The 18490-nt window shown below is 39.6% G+C and overlaps 3 protein-coding genes across 4 annotated transcripts; 2 read left to right on the top strand and 1 right to left on the bottom strand.

Annotated features, from left to right (window-relative positions):
* The first annotated feature begins 23 nt into the window (after positions 1-23).
* On the top strand, positions 24-4899 carry map9 (microtubule-associated protein 9). 2 transcript variants are annotated; one of them, XM_069666064.1, is made up of 13 exons: positions 24-328; positions 446-536; positions 811-1311; positions 1416-1588; positions 1696-1789; positions 1871-1938; positions 2051-2109; positions 2196-2358; positions 2465-2551; positions 2672-2833; positions 2922-3067; positions 3648-3783; positions 4003-4899. In XM_069666064.1, exons 1-13 carry the CDS (start codon positions 257-259, stop codon positions 4120-4122), a joined length of 1872 nt encoding a protein of 623 aa, XP_069522165.1. In that variant the 5' UTR covers positions 24-256; the 3' UTR covers positions 4123-4899. The 2 variants fall into 2 exon arrangements, with proteins under 2 accessions (XP_069522165.1, XP_069522164.1); XM_069666063.1 differs by having other exon boundaries at positions 2048-2109.
* A 1307-nt stretch (positions 4900-6206) lies between these two features.
* ugdh (UDP-glucose 6-dehydrogenase) lies at positions 6207-12244 on the top strand. Its single transcript, XM_069666122.1, has 12 exons — positions 6207-6441; positions 7753-7914; positions 8392-8493; positions 8592-8792; positions 8876-9073; positions 9347-9494; positions 9600-9694; positions 9795-9925; positions 10185-10324; positions 11256-11347; positions 11444-11554; positions 11646-12244. Exons 2-12 carry the CDS (start codon positions 7753-7755, stop codon positions 11754-11756), a joined length of 1491 nt encoding a protein of 496 aa, XP_069522223.1. The 5' UTR covers positions 6207-6441; the 3' UTR covers positions 11757-12244.
* Positions 12245-12336: 92 nt separating this feature from the next.
* Positions 12337-18138, bottom strand: lias (lipoic acid synthetase). The gene is made up of 11 exons (XM_069665993.1): positions 18016-18138; positions 17564-17739; positions 16689-16782; positions 16439-16519; positions 16002-16158; positions 15763-15820; positions 15540-15668; positions 14845-14990; positions 14680-14750; positions 14457-14568; positions 12337-13216 (listed from the first exon to the last, which is right to left on the bottom strand). Exons 1-11 carry the CDS (start codon positions 18136-18138, stop codon positions 13155-13157), a joined length of 1209 nt encoding a protein of 402 aa, XP_069522094.1. The 3' UTR covers positions 12337-13154.
* Positions 18139-18490: the final 352 nt, after the last annotated feature.

The raw sequence follows: 18490 nt of genomic DNA, 5'->3' as shown, positions 1-18490 counted from the left end.
TGGGTAACCGTCAACAAGTCAGTTAGCCCGCTGTAGCTATGTCAGAGTGTCTTTAGGGCTTAACATTAATAAGTAGCCGTGTGGTTTGTAATGAACACGACAACAATCATGTAACATCAAACTTTGCATTATGCGGATGTAGCCTTCTTGTTAGCATTGACAGCTAAGCAGCTAGCTATTAATGAACGCAGCGAGCAATAGCTAGCATGCTAATTTCTGTGAAGGCAATGAGAGACTACTGGTTATTGTTTTCAGAATGACAAGTCAGGACTTCAGGACACTGGCTTACACGAAAAGCCCGAAAACATCGAGAAGGACAACATTTCAGGTAAAAGCCTTATATTTTGTCGAGGAGTATCTTAATAGTTGAGAAATTATTTGTTAAACCAACAGCGCCCTGAAGACTTGTAAAGTGTTATATCAACCTGAATTTATGTCGTTGAAGGATGAACTTCAGGCTGCTGTATCGGCCAGAGCAAGCAAAACTAAAACAAACCAATACTCGTACTCTGATGACTTCAATGAGGATGAAGATGGTAAGATGGCAGAGCATCAAAATATAATACATGAGATCCCTAAGATGCAAGTCCCTTAGGTGGTCTGTCATTTAGTTTTATATCTGATATGTACATATATATTCATAAATTGTATTCTGTTTCGCGGCTTGATATACACTCTGGAGGAAGGGGTCGTATATGACGAGCATTTTGTGATGAATTTACTTGTATGAATAGTACCATACAAACAAAGTCTGGTTGATTAATTGTCCAAATGATCCTGTTAGTTTGTTTGTTTGTTTGTTTTTTACAGATTTTTTGAATGAACTCCTCAAATCAAGAAAAAAGAGATCCAGCATATTTAAGGCTGAGAAGAGCAAAGCCAAAATCAACGACTTTGACGTTTCAGACGATGAAAGCAAACATGGCAGGACGAAGAGAGTTTCCTTTCTGAAAACCCAAAGAATCAGCTCTCCCTCGGGACACACAACAGCATCAGAGTCACATGACAACGAGACGCCTGTCAGTCAACACAATGATTATAATAGCTCATTTTCCACTCAACACTCCACAGAAGCCACTGAAGATAATGAACGATTTAAAGGCAGCAATGTGGAGTCTAGTGATTCTCAAATCACAAGACAGGGCTCGAGTAAGTCTTTGTCATACCAAAGCTCAGGGGATACTCTGCTGGACATGCCTTTACCTTTACCACCGGACAACAGTGTGAAGGAGACTCCAGAGGAGAAGAGCAGCTCTCCACAGACTCCACTCCAGTTATCAGCAACTGACCTCAAACATGCATCTTCAGCAGGTCTGTTTACACTGTTTCTTAACAGGAGGCAAAGGTAACATTACTTATATCACAAATATTAGTTGAGGTTTAAAATTTATTGTCCACAACCTGTCATTATCCAGAAAGTGCTATAGAGAGGGAGCCGCCCAGGCCAAAACCGAGGCAAAGGACTCTGGGATTGAGTCAACATGCTACAGAAAAGAAAGCTGAAGATGCTGAATCTCAGGATGTCAGCAGGCCACAGACCTCCTCTGCATCCATTCCCCTCTCCACCGGCACAGACAGCAATACAGCTGTAAGGACCCGAAGTCAACACACACATCTCGTTAGTCAGTACTTGCAGTTGCAGAGTGATCAAAGAAACATTTTATAATCAAAGCATGTTGTTGTTTCCTCATGTAGTGGACGGAAGGAGTTTCATGCAGCCTCAGCAAAATGTCTTCAAGCAGGAGTGACCTGTCGCAGACCAAGTCCACAGTCGATTCTGGATCCAGGAGTATGTATTATTATTAACTCAGTTATCCTCTTTATATATTCATTATTATTTTGTATTTATATATTTCATATACTGTTTCAGAGAGCTTTTATTCTGATGACAGCAAAGATGAGGAGAGAAAGTACTCCACATCATTTGAAGAGTTTAATGTAAGTAATTCACTATGATGTTTTACTGTGATGCCTTTTAGGTAGTTTCTAGTTTACTGCCTCTTACTTTGATTATATCTCAGTCGACGTGTTTATTGCCTTGTTTAAGCAGGACTCAGGAGATCACTCAGATCAGCTCTCTCATGTACAAGGAAAATCATTTGACAGCAGGTGGGTAAACAAGCTGCAACAATGAAAAATAGCTCTATGATTAGAGAAAGATTCTTACTTTACTGACTGTCATTTATTGAAATCAGGACATCAAGTTCTCACTCAAAGATCACCCAGAGATCTCACAGTGTGTGCTCCCAGAAAGTGGAGTCAAAGTATTTGGGAAGTCTCAAAGTTCTGGATCGCAAAGTTTCACTAGAAGAGTCTCAGCCTCAGGCAGCAGATTCACTCAGAGCTGCCATTTACCAGGTCAGTGTGATGATGATCCTGTAGTGTCATGTAGGGTGCAAACCACTAGGTGGAGGGACGCACCGTAACAATCTGCTTTGCTACAGTCAACATGTTGTCCCCACAGGAATGGCTTAAAAAGAAAAAGGAAAAGTCAAGAGAGAACATGCAGCTGAAGAAGAAAGAGGAAACTCTAAAGGAAAAAAAGAAAAGGGTGATTAATTTTTTGTAAATATGGATTTTTGGAAATTTTGGAAATATGAAACAACAAACTATAAACACACACACTAGTTACTTTTAACATGTATGCACTTCGCTTGCCATCAACAAACAGGACGAAGAAGCAAAGAAGGAGGATGCTGTCGCATCATACAAGGCTTGGAAAGAAACGAAAGCGGAGAGTCTCAAAGCAAAAGCCAAAGAAAAGCAAGACAAGATGAGAAAAGAGCAAAGAGCGATTGAGGAGCAAGAGGAAAAAAGACAATCTGCTCAACAGGTGTGTTGATCATTTATATTCTGGAATATATAATAATCACTCCTGTGGAAAGATGTGGTTCTGATCAGTAATGTTTTAAATGCTACAGGTGTTTGAAAAATGGAAAAGTGAGCATGATCATCTACTTAAAGAAAAGAACAGAAAACAAAGAGATACTGAAAGCAAACAGAACTTAAATAAACAAGAAAAGGAGGAAGAAAGAAAGAGAGACAGCAGATCTGCCTTTTCTAACTGGTGAGTGTAAATCATCATCTTAATATGTTCTCTCAATAGGGTTTTTCTATATATTTATTAAGCTTATCTGTTTGAAAGGTGATGTAATATGACCTGTCTTTGCACTAACCTCCAGTGATAGAGGTTTCAGGTCTTTTGCACATTTTGACTGATGAGTAAAAAAGCAAACATTGGCTGTAATGTCTGAACAGTTCAGTCTTACAGCTGCTGTGCTGTTAGTTGCAAAGTCTCTACCCACAATGCAACCAGACTTTACACGTTCCTGACATTTAGAGACTAGAGTGGCAGGATTGCACACATTCTTTTCATACATTTATCTTACATTACTGGAACATTAAAGGTGTGTTCTGACAGTAAGCATTTAAACCTTCACGAAACAGAAGTAGTACATTTCAAACTGCTGCATGCCGTGGTCAACAGTTTATTAAAATAATTAGTAAAATAATCAACCACTAGATGTCAGCCTAAACTTAAAGTTTATCCATATTTTATCCCCCCTTTCTCGCTCACACAAACATTAACAGTGAAGTGGACAAACTCTCAACCAAACGTTAAAGTCTTTTTTCTTACTATGTTTAAGGCATGAAAAGAAGAAAGATGTTCTCCATAGGAAAGTTGCGACGGAGCGAAAAGAAATCAGAACTAAAGTAGAGGAGGAACGCTACATGAAAGAAGAGAGAGATAAAACGGCTTTAGAGATGTATGAAAACTGGGTGGTAAGTAGATCACATTATGTTACCGGCGATTAAAGGCGTCAGAGGTCTTGTTTGTTTGTTTTTGAAAGAATTGTTGCTCACTTAGCAATCACCACCAGTGTGTAGTCTGAAATCAGAGGGGTCATTTCTGTTGATCTGGCAGTACTCAGAGTAGTGTTTATATTGAAGTAGTCTGGAAGGGTTAATATCTCTTGTTATTGATTTCCCTTTTTTTCCCAGATACGGAAAGACCTAGAACAGAAGAGACAAAGAGAAGAAAGACGAATACAAGCGATACTCAGAGACAGCCCCCCTCCACCGTGGAGCCCTCCTAATAAAACTATACCATTCAGGAAATAACATTTCAAATATACCACTAATGCAGTATCTGTGGTAGGTTACATTGAAGTTTTAAGTTTTGTACCGTAATGTTGAGTGTTTTAAACATCAACTGCTAAATTGTATAGTTTTCTCACATTTTATAATAGCAGCAGTTGCAGTGCTAGTTTATATTTCTTATGTAACTCATTTTGTGAAATGTTGCAGTGTGCTCAAAAACTTGAAAACATTTTGTGTGGCATAATATGAAAGGAAAGACAGTGTGATAAATTGCAATAACAACCCTAACCTTTTTTTTTTTTTTTATAAATGTGACTCTTTTATTACTATGTAATACATCAGAAACTGAAGCAGCAATAACAAATAATACTGATGCAAACAGCTGATTTTCCTACTAATGTTTATAGTTTAAATATTGTTGAAAGTTTATTTGTGTCTTTACATTTCCTGAGGCTCCAAAACGTCACACAGTCTAAGAGACTGATCTGTTCAACAGTGTTATTACACACTTATTTTATGTTAAGCATGATTTCAGTTGTTTATTTATAACTAGTATTCATTCATTTTCATTGTTTTACAGTCTTTAAGAATGTCTTTAGTGATGCATCAACACAATGAAGTGATAGCCCCACTCCACCAGCATGTAGGCGTCCCTTTAAACAAGTCTCTACACACGGAAGCAATTTGGATTTACAACTCAGACAGCGAAACCTAATTGTCTTAATGAGAGAGTGCTGTTAATGCCTTTGTTTATTGCCCATTATTAGGTCTGTGCTTCCACTCTATTTTACAATAAAAGCTCCCACAAAGCTGTTTAGATTCTACTATCTGTGCTCAAGCTGGTTGTCTCTCCTGAAGACAAGTGTTTCTAAAAATAGGAGTGGTTCCTTCTTTAGATCAGTATCTTTTGAAGTTACCATGACCCCTTATCCAGGCATCATGTTCTTGTAAAAATGTGAGGTTTGGGATCCCTCTTGGCCTTCAGTACAGCAGCATTTTTAGTATTACTTCATGGAGGTTTTTATTTCCGATGTTACATCGTTGAGCTGTTTTGGAGATTTTTATTATTATGGAGGTAACATTTGCCAAAGCAGCATTTTTTGAGTACACTCCTTACGAAATTACCCTGAAAGCTAGTTTTACTTGAAAAAACAAATTAGGATAAGCTTACATTTGGAATGATATGTACTCGGTTACCTTGTCATTTATTAAATGGGCTGATGATAAGGACAATGTGATGTGGTTAAAAGCTCCATGAGAGCTACCAAATGACCCTTGAAGTGAACTTTTTTTTTATCGTTTTAGAAAGTTGTACTGACCACATGTTGAAGTTTAAGTTTATGCTGCTGTTACAATGAAGTAAAATGAACTTTCTACTTTAACTCCACTTCAGGGGGAAATATTGTATTCCTAACATTACTAAAAATATATGAAAGCTTGAGATACTAGTAAGTTAAAAAAGATTAAACAAACAAATATTATGACATTTTATATAGAAGTCTTAATTTGATGCTATACATTTAAGACCCAACAGTATATACAAGAAAAGCATTAATATTATTTATAGTGCTGTTGAAAAATAATTAGAATCTATTAATTGTTATTGTGTAAGTCAAACTGAAGGCAAAAAACAATTCATGCTTCCAGCTTTAGAGTTTTAACAAACAAATCAATCGATTAACAGAGAATCCATATTGATAATCAAGATTTACAGTTATATACTAATAATGAGCTAAATCTAAATTCATTCAAACAGTAAATTTATGCTTGTAGATGAATGCATCACTCTTAATATTCTAATGATATAATATTTAACAGTTTAACGGCCATAGAAGCCATTTTCTGAATTGAGTAGGCTACTTTAATTTTAATACTTTTAGTTCAATGTCCTGATGATACTTAGATACTTTCAATGCAGGACTTAGTAATTAAAAGTAAACACTTGTTCCACCACTAATACATTAAGCATGTTTTCTGTTATTTTGTCCATTCCAGTGTAGTGTAGTTATTAGGGCGGAACAGTGATAACATGATTTTACTCTGAAAACCTAACGCCGGAAGTGTCTCTCCCTCTGCTCGATGTCATGAATAAGGTGGTGCTACCTTGGCAGAAGTGCATCAGTTCCGATAAAGGTAGTGCAGGAAAAGTTATTAGAGAAGCCCTCATGCAGTGACTTTGTCAGTCGAGCGCTGGTTTACCCGAGTTTAAGTTATTTAATATTTATTGTGGCAGAAAAGCGGCTCCGGAACCGACGGCTGCTGTTTCTACAAGACACATTTAAGAGTGGAGCAACATAATCTGCGCATTCCTGAAGTTGACTGACTGTCGAGTTGGCAAAGGTAATCTACCGTTAGCTAACCGTTGCTAGCTAGCTTCAACAGAGACGTCCATTCATTTGATTCTTGTGCTCAGTTGGCTCACTTAACGTTATGAAAGAAGAAGCAAACTGGCGTAATTATGATGCTGTTAATGTGTTATGTTACCCTATAATCAGTGACACTAGCTCGGAATCACAGCTAATGTCAATTAGCTGAAAGGTATCTGGGATAAAAGGTCATTTTTCTTGTCTGCTGGACGAGGCTGAGTTGAATGAAAGGCTCTTTATTTTCTCCCAGGATGTAACGGTGCGGCTGGTAACCATTACCACTGGAGCAGGATGATTTGAGATGATTCAGAAAAGAAAAAGTATACCAGGGAAAGCAAACTTTACATTGTTTCTTTTGAAGCTCTGCTTATCAATGTAGATAAGCTAGAGGAAGTTATTTTTAAAGTTGAGATACTCTTCAGTAAAGCGAAATATATGGACAAGTGAGTGGACATGCAATGTTCAGTGTAGCATAGAGCTGAAATTAATGATTGCCCTTACTATTAGTCAATCTATAGGGCTTTTATACAATAGAAACACATAAATATCAAATCAAAACTTAACATTTTAAAGTAAACGTTCACAAAAGTAATAGAAGTTAAAAACCTCATTATTAAGATAATTGAGAAGCTGAGGTAAGTAAACGTTTGGTGAATTTGCTTAAAAATGAATAAAACGACTATAAGATCATCAAAATAGCTGCAAATTATTTTTTGTTGAGGGAATTAATTATCGACCGAGCAGTCATAAAAGCTCTAAAGTCTTGGCAAGTAAATTTGAGATCTGTTCTAATAAAGGAATATCCAAAATTATACAGAAATGGTTTAATACAAGGAACCAAACTATCTTTTTGATGGATCGCAGGCTTTTAGAGAAACCATGGAAGTGACACTGTTGAAGCTGAGTAACTTTTTGGTATGATAGTACATTAGAAAAAACTGATAGATTGGAAAAAGAGGTTATCTGAACATGGCGCTACATTCAGAATTGAGCTAGACAGGCCAATATATATTATCATATATATTAGTCTGTTGCCGATCTATCGATAATTAACAAAAAATTAGATTCCAAAACTGCCTAACAAGGTTTCAGGTAGGTTGATTGAAAAGTAGTTTCAAATGTATTTAATTAATTAATCTAAAAAAAACAAAAAACTCTTCGGCCAATTTAGTCTTAAAAGTATTTGCTTCAAAATCCCAGTTTTGGTCAAGGTGAAATACATTTATAAAACTGTGTTACAAAAAGTGTATTTTCTCACACCAGCTTTTTCTCTGTGTACTTGCAGATGTTTCAGATAAAGAGGATCTGCTGCATTGGTGCCGGGTACGTAGGAGGCCCAACATGTAGTGTGATCGCCCACATGTGTCCAGAGATCACCGTGACCGTCGTGGATGTCAATGAGTCCCGCATCAAAGCCTGGAACTCAGACACCCTGCCCATATATGAGGTATCATATGATTTTAATTAATTAAGAGACCATTTCTTTAACAACAGGATTAATTGCGTGACTTCTGGTGAAACATTAATGAAGAGTGGGTTGTATTTTATTATAACACTGATAAGCCATGTGCTATTCTGTTGCATTCTTATCTGAGAGCCAGATATCTCGGGGGAGTGGTTAGTTTCATTAATTCCACTTAAAATCAGTTCATCAGTAGATATATTGTAGCTAGGCAACCTTCACAGTCATTGTTTCTGTACAACATTACTCCATCGCGGGCTGACTGAAACATTAAGTAGTTCCAGGCTGTGTGATGTCGCAACAGCCACCACAGGGTATTACATCATCATGACTGGTCATAAACTGCCCTTTACGCTCGCCACTGAGAACTCGTATTACATTTGTAACTGTCTGTGCTGTGTTTTGTCGTACACATTCACCGACACACCCTCTGTCTCATTTTCCCACTTCCTCCCACTGCAGCCGGGTTTGAAGGAGGTGGTTGAATCATGCAGAGGAAGAAATCTGTTCTTCTCCACAGACATAGACTCAGCAATCAGGGATGCAGACCTCGTCTTTATCTCGGTGAGTCCCCCCCTTGCACACGCATACTGATGCACAGTTTCTGCTGTTTGACCTGTTGGAGAAAAAAATCTGACATCTATTAAAATATTCCTCCACAGGTAAACACACCAACTAAGACCTATGGGATGGGAAAGGGTCGTGCGGCTGACCTCAAGTTCATTGAGGCGTGCGCTCGTCGGATAGTGGAGGTGTCTGATGGCTACAAGATCGTCACAGAGAAGAGCACAGTCCCGGTCCGCGCTGCCGAGAGCATCAGACGGATATTTGACGCCAACACTAAGCCCAGCCTCAACCTACAGGTGAGTTTTATTGTAGCTGTTTGAGAATGAATCTCTGACATCTGTTGCTCTGTGAGGTTTTTTTAATCCTGCTTCTGCTTTAGGTGCTGTCCAACCCAGAGTTCCTTGCAGAAGGAACAGCAGTGCGGGACCTGAAGGAGCCGGACCGCGTCCTGATTGGTGGAGATGAAACTGCTGAAGGTCAGAGGGCCATCAGGGCGCTGTGTGCCGTCTATGAACACTGGGTCCCCAAAGCGCGGATCATCACGACCAACACGTGGTCCTCCGAGCTGTCCAAACTAGTGAGTCTAGAGCTGCAACTACAGATTATTTTCATTGTGTTTGATTTAGTTAACTTGCTGTTTAATGCTACAATAAATAAACAATTATCCCAAGATCACATATTGAATTAGCTTTCGAGTTCAGATAAGAGCTACACAGATAAATAGACTTAAGCTTGTTATTGTTGCAGTCAAGTAAATCTATATGTTTAATGCTCTCAATTAAAAAGAAAAACAAATAGAATTATCTTATTTGAGAACATGAAGCAGCAAATGTTTGCATGCTTTTTTTAGGCAGCCAATGCATTCCTGGCACAGCGAATCAGCAGCATCAACAGCATCAGTGCTCTGTGCGAGGCCACCGGCGCCGACGTGGAGGAGGTAGCCAAGGCGATCGGTATGGACCAGAGGATAGGCAGCAAGTTTCTCAAAGCCAGTGTGGGTAAGAAACAATGTTTGATGTGAGCTTCTGCGTTAGTTTTAATTCATTTAAACACAGATTTAAGTGCTGCTTTCTGTCTCTTTAATTCTCCAACACTCTGGTCAGGTTTTGGTGGGAGCTGTTTCCAGAAGGACGTGCTGAACTTGGTGTACCTGTGTGAGGCCCTCAACCTGCCTGAGGTAGCCTCATACTGGCAGCAGGTGAGACCTTCACTGTACAGCACCTCATTTCCCCCTTTCTCTAAGAGTGTTGGCTCACTGTGTTCACCTTCCTCTCCACCTCTGTTTGTGATCCTCTCAGGTGATAGACATGAATGAGTACCAGAGGCGGCGGTTTGCCTGCAGGATAATTGACTGCCTCTTCAACACTGTCACTGGTAAAAAGATTGCTCTGCTGGGCTTCTCCTTCAAAAAGGACACAGGTGACACAAGGTGAGTCTCTTTTCTTGCTTCTCACACCCTTGTGGACATTCTTCACCTCCCAGTTTATTATTTCTTTTCAATAACTTTATGTTAGTCATTAACTGACCATTGTGTGCATGAAAAGCCTAAAGAGCACACATAAAAACATGCCGTGTCACTGTTGATCACGCTTTCCTCCACATGGACACCTGCCAACCCTCTGAAGTGAACTCTGGCCCTGATCAAAGTTGACATCAAGTGTGTGTGTGTGTTTGTTTTACAACTCCAGGGAGTCGTCCAGTATCTACATCTCAAAGTATCTGATGGATGAAGGAGCCAAGCTGTTCATCTACGACCCCAAAGTGCTCAAGGAACAAATCATTCATGACCTCTCGCAGCCCAACATCTCGGAGGACAACCCAGAGAGAGGTGTGTGTCAACTAGGTTCAATGAAAGAAATGTATTTCCCTGTATTACTGCAGATACAGCAGAGATATTGCAGGAAATCAACTTGATGCAAATGTATGATATTGGGCTTTTTAAAAAAAGTTGACTTGATTTAAAATGAGGGGAGAGAGGGAGGACAAGTATGACATTATGTAATCGAAACTTCAAGTCCAGCTTTTGTTGCATATGTGTCTTCCATCAGCAAAAACCCATACAAAAAATAGTAAGTAATTTTTAGGAAAAATGCCCAGCTAATTTTCTGAGCTTTCTATGATCATAACTTGTATATTGGTGTTGTCACAGATTAATTACTAATGAAAATAAGTTAGTTGCAGCCTGGGATTGAAGATACTCAAATTGAACATTATGTTCTTTGGTTGTAAGCAACAACATCTGGGGCGGGAACACAAAGTCAACATGAAAGTGCCAAAACTGCAGTTCCTCAAATGGCCACTTGAGGCTGGCTTCAGAAGTTAGCCTGTCCCTAAGCTTCAGCGCAGATCGAAACATGTTTACAGCCTTGTACAACTTGGTCTCTACAGCTCATTTACTCTTTCATGACCGTTGATCTGTGCAGAGGTAATTTAGACATAAACGCACATGTTTCAATTGTATCAGAAGTTATTTGTAATTAGTGTTATGGCAACACTCACAGTTTGTTGTTGCTAGCTGTCTGCTAGGCATTACCCCAGCTATGTCGAGTCATTAAACTTGACTTTTGGGTGACCAAACCAATGGGTGATGTTTCCGTGGTTACTTCCACTTTTTAATACTCACTCTATGGTTTTGAGTCATTGGTAGGGGACATTACAAAAAAAATCAAAACGTGTAATTAGACCCTAAAAGCCGTAATGATCACTGATATGAGTCATTGTGACTCTTCTTTGACTTGTTTTTTGTTTTTGTTCCTTAGTGTCGGAGCTGGTGACCGTGACCACAGACCCGTATGAGGCCTGCCAGAGTGCGCATGCGTTGGTCATCTGCACTGAGTGGGACATGTTTAAGGTCTGTCAGCACTTTCTTTTCCTTACATCCTTTAAATTGCTTCATCCTCAGACTAAAAGAGCATTAAAGTCATCACAACCGTCTAATCCACTACAGGAGCTGGACTATGAAAAGATTTACAAGAAGATGCTGAAGCCTGCCTTCATATTTGATGGTCGCAGAGTGCTGGACCACCTCCACGCTAACCTGCAGAACATCGGCTTCCAGGTGAGCCCGCAGGAAACCCCACACATACACAGACATGGATGTTTGGAAACAATAGTTTTATGTTACATTTTATTTATTTTTGTGTTCGCAGATCGAGACCATCGGTAAGAAAGTGACAGTAACCAGAATCCCCTACACTCCGGCGGGCGTCGGTCCTCGCAACGCTGTCATTGAACCTCCCACCAAGAAAGCCAAAGTCTAAAACTCACCTCAGCCGCTGCACTCGCATGACAAGCAACACATTCCTCTCTCCAGCTCTTTATTGCTTGTGCTACACTTCATTCAGGCCTGACTGCTCTGCTGGTTGGTTCTCGCCTCATGATGAACGGTGTGACTAGCTGCTCCCTGCAGGAGGTCGGATGAGAGGAAGAAGTTGAGCCTTCAGTCCAAAATTTGTGTGAATGTGATCCATGTGATAAACCATTGAACAAACAGGAACTCTTAATTTTCTACATTTCATGTCTCAAAGCGTTTCGGGTGCGGTTAAACACGATGCTGTCTGTTTTAGTCCATTTCAAATGAACACTATTAATGTGGGTTTACTTTCTTACAGTGTTTACTATATAATCAAGTATTATTGCAAAATTTTATACTATTTTTAAAAATATTTTTATAAATCATCTTACTGTATGTTAATCAGTATTTGTCCTCTGTATCGGTGACTTTTTACTAAAAATGCCAATGCAATAAAATGTGATGTCTTTAATTTGTGCCTGTTTTTCATTCAGAATCGATGTAGGAAAACAAAAGTGACACAAAATAACACACGCACATGTGGACTGATGACATTTAATTACATAAATATAAATGTACATATTACATTTGAGTTTTTTCTAAACCAGTTTTCTAAAAAAACTTTTTTTAAGGTGTAAAATTGTATTTTATTACAGTAGGAAAAAAACAGTTGAGCCCAAACTGCCAAATTGAATTGATGTCTTTAAATGACAATACGACCAATGAAGGATGAATTCATACTTTTTCCTAATGTAATAGTAATATAAAACAGAATGAGACAGTGTTAAATCTTTAGCAACAATAACTTTGCTTTTAAATCTATAATTTCTCTTTTGTGCTGCTGAATAAACCCTCAGACTGAAGAGAAACCCAACCTCTCCTGCTTCATTAAATCATCAGTCCAGAAGCAGCAGACATCAAAGAGCTCGTGGTTAAAGGTCAGCAGCTCTTCACCTGAACTCCAGGGCCCCTGAGGGGAGGGAGTACATGCTGCATGAGATTTAGGGCCCCCCCCTGGAGCTGCAGAGATTGCAAATTACAGCGACGGCCAACACCACTGGCATAGTCCTTCTGGCAGGGTGTGCGCCCAGGTTAACTTCTTATCTGCAGGCCTCAAACTGCTGCTGGTTCTCTTTGATCTCCTCCCTCTTAAACTTTGAGCTCTGGGCCGTCACAGCTTAGCAGTGGAGGTCTAGTGCAAACGACTGGTCCCTGAACTTAACATAAGCTTTGTTTGTAATATGTGATAAATATGTTTCCATGTTAGAGATGCATTGTGCTACAGCAGGAGTTGTACATGTGTATTGCTATTATAGGTAGGCGCTAGATTTAAAAGAGAAAGTCTCTATAAGCTGCTGTTTGTTTTTCATTCTGCTGCTGTGACTTCTGCTTTTCTCTTGTTCAGTAGATTCTTCAGGAAGAACTCGCCTGTGAAGAGGAAAGGGCATATGTTAGAAATATATATGTTCTCTCACTAATATAACTTAGATGAAGAGTTGTGTGGAATTAGAGCTTTTTCTAGATGTAAGCAGTCACCAGAACCTTTGTGACCGACAGACATTTAAACATCTCACACTGCTGTAGAGCTGCTGTAGTTCAAATGTTAGCTGCAGCACCTTCGTTAACAGCTTGCTTCAGAGCATGACTCTCACTCTGTTTCTGAGTCTTACATGATTGTAAGCTTGCTTGAAATTTGTTTTGTGAGAAAACTTTAGCCTTGGTCTTCGCAAAAGAATTTAAAAGGTCACTTCATAGAAATTACAGAAATACCTCTTGATAAAAACATGAAAACATTCAGCTAGTGGTGTCATAAATGAGACAAATAGTTTACAGAGATTTCGAGGTTGAAAGAAGTGGAAATGGCATTTCAAAAATTCAGAACATAATGTCCTTGCAGAATCAATGTCACTCCTACTGCACGCTACAGTGAGCAGTTTTTTATTATAAGTTCTTTGTACTGAAGAAAAGGTCGCTGTGTGAACTGACTATAGAGGGGTCTGTGGATTGTTGGGGTATCTGGGTACTTTAATGTTGTGGTGGCAGATGTCTCAGAGTTAGAAATTTCAAAATGTGGACCCTCCCCACGGAGCACCCTTCGAAGGTGAATTGAGATTAAATGCAACGCCGAGCTTTGAAACGAACTCTCCTCACTCCGGTGGAGGCAGGAAATGTGTGTACCCATAGTTTCAAATAACAAAAGCTACGAAAATAACAGTGTGGTAAATTTCATCCCGAGTTCTTAATAATAATATAACACGTCTCTCATCTCATGACGGACATAACACAGCGTTGCACCTGGTCAATAAGTCAGCATCGGTGCAGACTCGGTGGTGGAGGGTTTAATAACCCACTCCACACTCAGAGGTTTTGGATGGCACTCAATGTGGCGGAGCCTCCACACAAGCGTGCAAATGGAGTGGAAGTGTGTAGGGAGTGGTTTAAGAAAGGCCCAAAGTAACCCAAAAACCATCTGCATGTCTACATACCATCAGGGGCAAGTGAAAAATAGATTTCTAATTTATGCAAGTTAGCTCTTTAAGCTACTATTACACTCTTTGTATCTCATTTATAACTTCTGTGCCTGTGTGTCTGTCTGTGTGTGTGTGTGTGTGTGTGTGTGTGTGTGTGTGTGTGTGTGTGTGTGTGTGTGTGTGTGTGTGTGTCTCACCTGCTTTGTAGGAGGATCGCACCAGTGGCCCGCTGGCTGTGTAAATAAAGCCCATTTCATTTCCCACCTTCTCCCAGTGGGCGAACCTCTCAGGAGTGACGTATTCCTCCACCTTAGCACAAACACTCATTGTCACATTGTGCATTCATTTACTCAGTGCCTCTCTTTGAGCACTTTAGCCCTTGTAGACGGTGAAATGCATCATAAAGTTTAAAGCGCTCACCTTCAGATGCCGTTTGGTGGGTTGCATGTATTGGCCCAGTGTCAGACAGTCCACTCCTGCCTCTCGCAGCTCTGAAACATCACCAGGACTGTGTGATCAGGACATTGTTGTACTTTACATCAACATTTTGGAAGTGTCTCTGTGTGTGGGGGCGTGTGTACACACCAGTCAATGTGTCAAGTATCTGCTGGTCGGTCTCCCCCAGTCCCAACATGATGGAGGTCTTTGTGAGCACAGTGGGTTTTACTTTTTTAGCATGCTTCAGGACACTCAGAGACTGGTCAAAGTTCGCTCTGGGGTCACGCACGTGCCTGGAAACAGATGGGATAGATGGTCGATAAATAATCTATAAAGTAAATATGGATCTAGATTACAATGAACAATTATGTTTTCCCTGTGTTTCCACCTCTGCATTTATTGTATTGTGTATAGACTGCACATATTTGACATATTTCTTACTTATATTTCCTAGATTTCTTCATGCTTTTCTCTGTAGCAGAGCAGCTGTCACGCCCGAATTGTCCCCATAAACAAAGTATTTCTGATTCTGATAAATCCAGTATTACTAACAGCACGGGATATGGCTCTTTAGTTCCACCTGCTGGTAAAAGTGTGTATTACTGTCTACACTTAGTGTTTTTATAGTGTGTACTTTTGTGAGTGTGTAATACTTATTTTAACACAAGATATTTATTCAAATTAAAAAAAGTAGTGGCCAGTTTAGCTCAGCGATTAAATCGAAGATCATATGCAGAGGCTTCAGTCCTTGATGGACTTAAATCAAAACTCAGGAATATGAGCAAACATAAAATGAAACCAGTAAAAAAAAAGAATGCCATATTTCAAATGTGAGTCAGCACCTTTGAAGCTCTCGCACTGTCTCCACATTGTGGGCGTACACGTCTAACCCTGACAGGGCGATCTTCTCCACTGCAGCCAGGTCACCACGAAAATCTGGGGTCAGACATTCAACCAGGATCTGAGAGTTCCTTCATGGGGACGACAGGAAAGCTGATTAATTTATTCTGGACAGATATTGAAACAAAAACATTATATAAATCAAAAAGGGATGGGAGGTTTTACCTTCCCTTCAGATTGGAGACAGTCTTAGCAAAGTGCTCTGCTCCTCCATCGGAAATATCTGCATGACGAAAGAGAGGATCAATGACATTAAAAGTGTATGTGAACATAGTATTTATTCTCATTAATAAGTTATCTGGTAAACATTGTTTCGTCAAATCCAGAATCACATTAACAGCTTTGCTGTGAAGTTGCACCTGAGTAGAATTAAAAGAAGATACACTGAATTAGGAACACATTACCATCTCTGTCAACTGAGGTGAGAACCACGTAGTCCAGCCCCCAGGCAGCGATGGCCTTGGCTGTGTTGTATGGTTCTTCTGGGTCCAGAGGTGGGGGCCGACGGGCTGTCTTTACAGAGCAGAACCTGCACCCACGGGTACACGTGTCCCCCATCAACTATTTGTAAATAAATACAGAGACAGAAAAAACTCAGGATATGCATGTTTAGGATTAGAGGATTAGTTTTTTTATCCTATAGATTAAGGATTTTACATCTATCTGTAAAATCAATAAGCAGAAAATGAGTATGACTGACATATACTTTTTTTTTTAGAATAAGAACTTGGCTGACAAGTACTTGTGTGCCAGAAGTACAGAGATCCAAGTGCAAACATCTGGTTGCTGTCTATGACTTCAGCTGCACCACAGTGTAGCACTGTGTCAGGAGCAGACTCACCATGATGGTGGCTGTAGCTGTAGCGTACTCTCCTCCTCCCCAGCACTCCCCAATGTTAGGACACCTGGCCTCCTCACACACCTGAGGAGGAAACAGACACAGCTTCTTCAACGCAAAAGAACAGACGCAGAATAACCAGACTTCTCTTCAGTAGCAGTAGTATTTATTGGACATTTTAAATTATACTGTATTCATTCCTTTTCATTAAGCAGCTTTAAAACTGTTTCTTTCACCTGTCTGTGTGACTCACCGTGTGCAGGTTGAGGTCTCTCAGCGTGTTCTTCAGCTTGTTGTAGTTTTTTCCAATGGGGATCTCCGTCTTCAGCCATGGGGGAAGTCGCAGCCTGTCACATTAACAACAGCAGAGCCCCTTATAAGCATGCAACAGTGGTCTGGTCTCTATGTGAGGATGAGGGGTGTGAATATGTATATTCACAATATGACATAATTTATTTTCTTTAATGATCCCATATTCGTTGACATCATAAAGCCTGCCACTATCAAATGAAGGGCTTGTGATGGATTAATTAGATGGCATCATGTTCCGATTTCACACAGTTAGAAAAGAACAGAAACACTGACAAACACTTAACTGGCGATATGCCATGGGAATTTCAAAATAAAAGCACATGTCAAAGATGATATGGATGATATTTTCAATTTGTTTTGATGATACTGCATAATTGATTAAGTGCTAAGCTAGCGATAGATCTAAAATAAAACAATAAAAACAGTACTAACTAGTTGTTGTACTGTCATCATTAAAACACAACCACTTCTTCAAGGAAACACAACCCTGACCAGGTTAAATAAATCAAAGTTAAGTTACATTAATTACACTTTAATTAAAGGAAAGTGGTAGGGTAATTTCACACAGAAATTTTATCGGACAGGATGTATAAGGATCTGGGTAGTATAACAATTTTCCTTTAAACTATGAAAGCTGTTGACTCAGCTAAACTCTGTCTGGTAGATAAGGTTCTATATGAGCTGGTCTTTGAACCTTCTTCTGATAACAATTTACATTAACAGATACAATAGGAAGCGTGGTTGTACATGAAAAAGCTAAAAATCCCCACTTAGTTACTAATATTTACCACAGCTGTAATACTTGTGCCTTCTCACCTCTCTCCCTTCTCTCTCTTCAGGTTGCCTCTGTAATCTTCCCACTTGCTTTTCTCTGATAGTTCCCCTGAAATGAAGTCTTGCAGATCAGGCCCTTCATCACCGAGAAGCTCCTTCTTTCTGTCAACCCTGTCCGGGGAGGACTTTGCCACAGTTGACAGACTGCAGCTGTAAAACTGCAGAGGAAGGAATGAGGGTTAGCTCACGTGCCACTGCTTCACAGAGTCTCAATATTTCTATGAAGAGTCCGTGTACCAGACGTTTTGGGAATTTTATAAGAACCTTGTTGTCACTACAGCTGATAAACAAAACAGCACGTCAGGTTACATCACTGCAAGTTGTATCTCAAGGCCTGTGACGAGGCTTACAACCGACGGTAGCTGTTAATAGATTGCCCATACGGATAGTGTTTGTTATGGGGACAATATTCGAGCATTAAATGATATACTTACATGTGGGATGCTTCTTGGACTCAGCCATAGATGGTTTGTGGAGAAACGGCCAGCAACACAGCAACTTTGTTTAAGCAGCGCCATGACTTTAGCTAGCTGGCGTCGGTCACTGGCAACAAACATCGATGAGCAGCTGCTTTGGTCTGGTGGTGCATTCAATACATATCGGTAGAATGGGAAAATAGGAAAACATTCTGTTCTGTCAAAGCTGGTGGGTTCGTGGATATAGCCCAATATCAGTTAAAAACGATATATTGGATAATTTCTTAAGAATTTCTTAAGATTTTCTTAAGAACAACAGCATCGACTATATTGAAAATACAAAACTAGGGGGGGAAACAGTAAAAGAAAGGAATGAATAAGTTATTTTTAATGTGAGACTAGTCTTTATCATTGAACAAATAGATTTATACTCTGATGTAACTGCCAGTAATTGTTGCAAAACACGATATCCCCTATTATTTATTACAAAAAT

This window comes from Semicossyphus pulcher, unplaced genomic scaffold, assembly GCF_022749685.1.
Source record: "Semicossyphus pulcher isolate SPU_LCO1_2020_fin unplaced genomic scaffold, fSemPul1.0.p SCAF_17, whole genome shotgun sequence".
NCBI lineage: Eukaryota > Metazoa > Chordata > Actinopteri > Labriformes > Labridae > Semicossyphus > Semicossyphus pulcher.
The sequence above is the reverse complement of the archived record's forward strand: the minus strand, read 5'-3'. Positions and strand labels throughout refer to the sequence as shown.

Excerpts from the sequence above, each read along its gene's own strand:
- map9 (XM_069666063.1), top strand. The coding sequence starts at position 257 with ATGACAAGTCAGGACTTCAGGACACTGGCTTACACGAAAAGCCCGAAA. Across the intron at positions 2,552-2,671 it reads TAAAGGAAAAAAAGAAAAGG|GACGAAGAAGCAAAGAAGGA; the intron begins GTGATTAATTTT and ends ATCAACAAACAG. Across the intron at positions 3,068-3,647 it reads AGATCTGCCTTTTCTAACTG|GCATGAAAAGAAGAAAGATG; the intron begins GTGAGTGTAAAT and ends ACTATGTTTAAG.
- ugdh (XM_069666122.1), top strand. The coding sequence starts at position 7,753 with ATGTTTCAGATAAAGAGGATCTGCTGCATTGGTGCCGGGTACGTAGGA. Across the intron at positions 7,915-8,391 it reads ACACCCTGCCCATATATGAG|CCGGGTTTGAAGGAGGTGGT; the intron begins GTATCATATGAT and ends CTCCCACTGCAG. Across the intron at positions 9,926-10,184 it reads AAGGACACAGGTGACACAAG|GGAGTCGTCCAGTATCTACA; the intron begins GTGAGTCTCTTT and ends TTACAACTCCAG.
- lias (XM_069665993.1), bottom strand. The coding sequence starts at position 18,138 with ATGTTTGTTGCCAGTGACCGACGCCAGCTAGCTAAAGTCATGGCGCTG. Across the intron at positions 14,751-14,844 it reads GATACTTGACACATTGACTG|AGCTGCGAGAGGCAGGAGTG; the intron begins GTGTGTACACAC and ends GTGATGTTTCAG. Across the intron at positions 13,217-14,456 it reads GCGATCCTCCTACAAAGCAG|GCGAGTTCTTCCTGAAGAAT; the intron begins GTGAGACACACA and ends TCCTCTTCACAG.